This window comes from Diospyros lotus, chromosome 13, assembly GCF_014633365.1.
Source record: "Diospyros lotus cultivar Yz01 chromosome 13, ASM1463336v1, whole genome shotgun sequence".
Taxonomy (NCBI): Eukaryota; Viridiplantae; Streptophyta; class Magnoliopsida; order Ericales; family Ebenaceae; genus Diospyros; species Diospyros lotus.
In genome coordinates, this window is record NC_068350.1 from 2,510,798 (window position 1) to 2,515,893 (window position 5,096).

At 29.1% G+C, this 5,096-nt stretch overlaps 1 protein-coding gene across 1 annotated transcript; it reads right to left on the reverse strand.

Annotated features, from left to right (window-relative positions):
• Positions 1-2,790: 2,790 nt before the first annotated feature.
• Positions 2,791-3,291, reverse strand: LOC127788750 (RING-H2 finger protein ATL74-like). Its single transcript, XM_052317349.1, has one exon. It carries the CDS (start codon positions 3,289-3,291, stop codon positions 2,791-2,793), a length of 501 nt encoding a protein of 166 aa, XP_052173309.1.
• Between the last annotated feature and the right edge of the window lie 1,805 nt (positions 3,292-5,096).

Below are 5,096 nucleotides of genomic sequence, written 5' to 3' on the forward strand. Positions count from 1 at the left end.
TATGATCGCCAGCCCACCTCTTCGTGCTAGCGTGACATTATATTTATAGATAGATTAAGTTTTAATATAATTAAAATTAAATTAGTATTTATTTCTATAAACTCCTACGTAAAGATAATAATAATGGCGTTAAAGTATATATTTATTTCCGTCCCTAAATTATTTTGTGTCTCTAAGATATTATTATGCAGTGAGCAAAATTTTTTCCAACCAATTAATTTGTTGTCACGATGATAAAGATGAGTTCATAAATATATTATTACCATTAGTTTTCTAAATCAAAAGAGTATTTGTAGACTTACCTTTATCTTTAATTTGTAAAAATAAACTATTAATCATCCCAATATTTTATGTAAGGGTAAATTTAATATATTATTTTTAAAATTTATTTAAATTTGTCGACTAGCCCTACTTTTTTAAAAATAGCACCAACCTCTCGTACTATTTAACCGATCACCAAAATGAACCATTTTATTATTGTATTTCTCTCTTTTATTTTTACTAAAAGAGAGAAATTCTGTCGACTAGTCTCACTTTATCTAAATTCTGTCGATTAACCCTACTTTTTTGTGTTGATTGTCATTCTTTCTTTAATAATTTTTTATTTTATCTTATTTCTTTTATTCTTATTCAATAGTCGTCAAAGTCATTGTCATATTTAATAGTTGAAACCTCAACATTAAAACTTATAAAATCACAATAGGATATAGGTCGATAATGGGATACAAATTAAAATAGGTGATCAATAATGGTTGACAATCACTTATAATTTTTTATTTTATTTTATTTTTTTAAATAGTAGTAAAGATAGGAATATTTTTAAAAATTAATAAATATTTTTTAATAATGAGAAATCAGTTATTTTCATTTATAAAACTTTAAAGATATTGTGTCATGTGTTCAAATGTAGAAATAATTGATACAATTTAGATAAATTTAAAAAATATCTATAAAATATATTTTTTCAAATAGTGACAATAATTACTATCTTTATTTATTAGGGTTCCATAATTGGGTAGATATATTTGAAAATTGGATATATATATATATATGTGTGTATTTGGTGATATAATTATCTTTTATTTATTTTTTCTGCCAAGAACCGCTATCCCTTTCGGGGCGACCCGCTTACAAGTAAGCGGTTTTCAAAATCAGTTTACTAATGCCGAAAAGGGAAAAAAAAAAAAACGTTTACCAAAGCAAACGCATTAAAGAATGGTTCAAAAGCTCTTTTGACGGTGCTTTCAGGAACTCTTTTAAAAACAATTTATGGATGATTTATTTAAAACGTTTTAGAAATTATTAACAAACAAAAATGGAATATTATATAAAAAAATATATTTTTATAATTTTTAGTTTCAAATGTAAAAACAAAAAAAGCGATGGGCCCATAGGCCGGAGTCCAGTTGGGTAGTTGGGCCTATCAAATCTATTGAGAAAATGGTACAGTTTTGAGCCCATTATATTATTTATAGCTATCAATTTTATATTACAAAAACATATCTCTTTATTTTGTTATCAATTTTCTGATAACACTTTTTATTGAGTATAAATGATAAAAGATTTGTAAATATACATTTTCTTTATATATTACTTTTAAGATAATCAAAAATTTAATTAGTTTTATGTTACATGTAAATCTCTAGTTATTTTTAACTTATTTCTTTTATTTTTTTTTTTATTAAAGTACACTTATCATTAGCAGGATGACGGCAAACGACGAAGGGAGGTGCGTCTGCGTCATATTCCTTATAAATCTCCTATTAAAGTGATATGATTACAAATTATAAATCATTAATATCCTCGCACAAAAACATCAAAAAAATAAAAACATAGGACCAACTAAATTGCCACCTAAATCATTAGTATCATCACATAAATCATTAGCATTCTCATCGTACTGCCATGGTCTACTGCAAGAGACGTGGGATTTGTTTTATTTGGTGTGAAGTTTATAATATATTGAGCACTCTTCTCTTGACTATTAGGTTTTGAGGATGAATTCTACTAAAAGAGTGTAATAATAGCATCAGAGTCAGTCACATATCTCCCAGTTGCAATCGCACGATAATAGAGGTGACACCAGCATTGCACTATTCGTCCGAGATTAGTTGTGACTAATGCACAATCTGTCGTCGTAAGCGTAGAACTACAGAGCGTGATGGTATGTTATGATACACTATGTACAAGATATGAAATTTGTCCTACATCGAAAGTTTAAGCTTTTGGCGTGGAGTTTATAACATTTTGAACACCCTCCCATTAACAGTTAATTTTTGAGAATGAATTTTGCCCAAAGAATGTAACACATATCATTCATATCTTATTACTTATTTTCACCTAATGTTTATTCTAGGTAAATTTATTTGTTCATACACTCTTATACTTTACCTTCGTATTCACCCAACTCACATCAAAAAGTTTTCTCAAACATTAGCTGTATGGTTTACTATTGTTAGCATGTATATGTTTTCTCATATCATTAACTATTTAACCATTAAATCAAGTTAATTTATTATTAATTATTGTTGGTTGTTACAACAACATAATACCATGTTCCTTGTCATGAAAACCAACACTTTGTGTATATACGTGTGTGTGTGTGTGCAAGTGAGTATTTTTTAGAAGAAACGAAAACTACGTACGATATATTGATTGTTAGTTTAATAATTATAATTTACAAACCCTTTAAGGGTTATACGTCTAACAATAAGAGGCTACGATTAGTCTTCTCCATAATTGAGATCTGAACCTCTTACGAGTGAGTCTACGTACAAATTTCTATGTAGTTTACACATTCACCACCTTTGTCTTACCTGAAAGAGGGGTCCGGCAGGTCGGACATCTCTGGTTGTTGATCAACCACGGCCGAATGCAAGCCGAGTGGTAGGCGTGGGTGCAGAGAGGAAGGACCTGACAGAGCTCGCCGTCCCTGAAATCCTCCAAGCAAATGGCGCAGGCGCTGCAATTTATGGCCCCTTCACGGGGCAAATACTCCACGAGGGGAGGAAGGCTCTTCAAGATCTTCTTCTTCTTCCTCTCCTCGATTGCGTGCAGCGCCCGGTCGAAGAACCCCAGCCGCCATAGAAACGCCGCGAACCGCCGGCTGGCTATTTGCAGGTAGAGAAGGCAACAGTAGATGCAGAAGCCGATGCCGCCGAGGACCAGGACACAGACGAACGCCGACGAGACGTAGTAGACAATGTTCATGAAAGAATTAAAGGAGGCCTTGGAGTTGGAATGGTGGTGGAGGGCATGCGCAGCCACCGGCGGAGAGGCTTGGAAGATCATGACGGGAGACTATGGCCTTGGAATTGGAAAGGGGGTGGAGGGCATGCGCAGCCACCGGCGGAGAGGCTCGGAACGTCGGGTTAATTTCTTTGTTTTTGATTGTGTTTTGATATGGACCTGCCAGAAATTTTCTCAGGAAAATGTTCGTAATTCTGCTGTGTAATTTCTAAATCTAGCAGTAGTTTCCAAATTTAGAGAGTTTTCGAGAATATATATATATACTTGTTAGGAAAAGAGATAGAGATAAGACTTCGTCAGACCTTAAAATGCTCAAAAAATAGAAACTTTTGGATTTGGGTCAATCTCCATAATTGACCAAAATTAGTGTTTATGTAATAGGTTTGAAGATAATCCTAAATTAGTCGTTATTTTTAGCTATAAATTCGATTCCATCCAGTCAACTAAAAGATCTGTGGCGTCACTAAAATTAATTTGTAGTTGATTTATGACGGCCTATACTTAGGATTTGTTTGCAATTTTATTTTGTTAGTTTTTATTTGTGTTGAGGCCAAGTTTTTAGATTTTTTATAAGTTTTCGATTTTTAGTTTTAAAAAAGTGATCAATTTGTCGTTTGATTTTTGTTTTTATTTTCTAAAAATAAAATCTAACAAATTATCTTGTAAATTTATTTATGCTACCTTTTTCTTGAATTTTAGCAATTAAAAAGGTTAATGTCTATCTTTTTTCGTTTTGATCCCAATATCTTATTTTTTCTTTCTCCTTATCCACATTTAGTAATCTACTTAATTATAAATGTGAATATTCTTTCGATTCAATTTAGTGTTTATCGAATTGACCAAATTTCTCAAATAGAATAAATTGGATTTGTATCAAAAATTGAACTAAACCAATAAAATAAATGCTCAAACGAAAAAAATCCAAAAAAATTGAATCGACTAAAAAAATTAAATAAAAACCCAAAAAAATATAAATGAACCCTGAAAACCAAAAATAATCAAAGGAGAAGGGTAAATATTGATGTCGATTTTGATATTTTGATTGGTTCAATTATTTTGATTTTTTTAAATACAAAAATCAAACCAAATTAAAATAATTGAAATTGTCAAATTTAAAAATCAAATCAAATCAAAACCAACCTATAACTTGAACCAAACTAAATCGATAATTTTGATCAATTCAATTCAATTATTTTAATTTAATTAAAATATTATTCACCCTTACTTAATTGTCTGTCTCATTATGCATAATTGAAAAGATTTTAATAGATGGGTTTTGTTTGGGTAATTAACCCTTTACTTTTTAATGCTTTTGCTTATTAATCTTAGTTTAAGTGCATTATCCAATTTTTCATATGACACCTAATATTTCACAAAATATTTTTATATTTTTCTATTAACAAATCATTAGTGTTTTTTTTAAGTACAAATCATTAGTGTTAATTAATATATATCTTTAATAATTAAGTAAAATTTATATTACATTAGGTCATAATTAATAACTTTAATAATTATTAAAGTTTAAAAAACAAATGTTTGATGAGCATTGAATAATAATTTACAATATTTCTTTTAACAAATCATTTATCTATTAGTGTTTTCATTTTCAGGATAAATTAATTGTGGGCTTTTTTTCTTTTTATTTTAGGCTTTTAGCTCGAAAACTTCTTTTACTTTATTTCTAATCAATTTAGTTATCTTTTAACTAAACTTTTTTGTAATTTATAATTAATAAAATTACTTTATTTTTAGTTTTTTAAATTTTAGAACTTATAAAATTTCTATAACTTTATTTTGACAATATATTTTTAGACCTTTTAGTATTCATATTTATTTTAGCTTCCTAA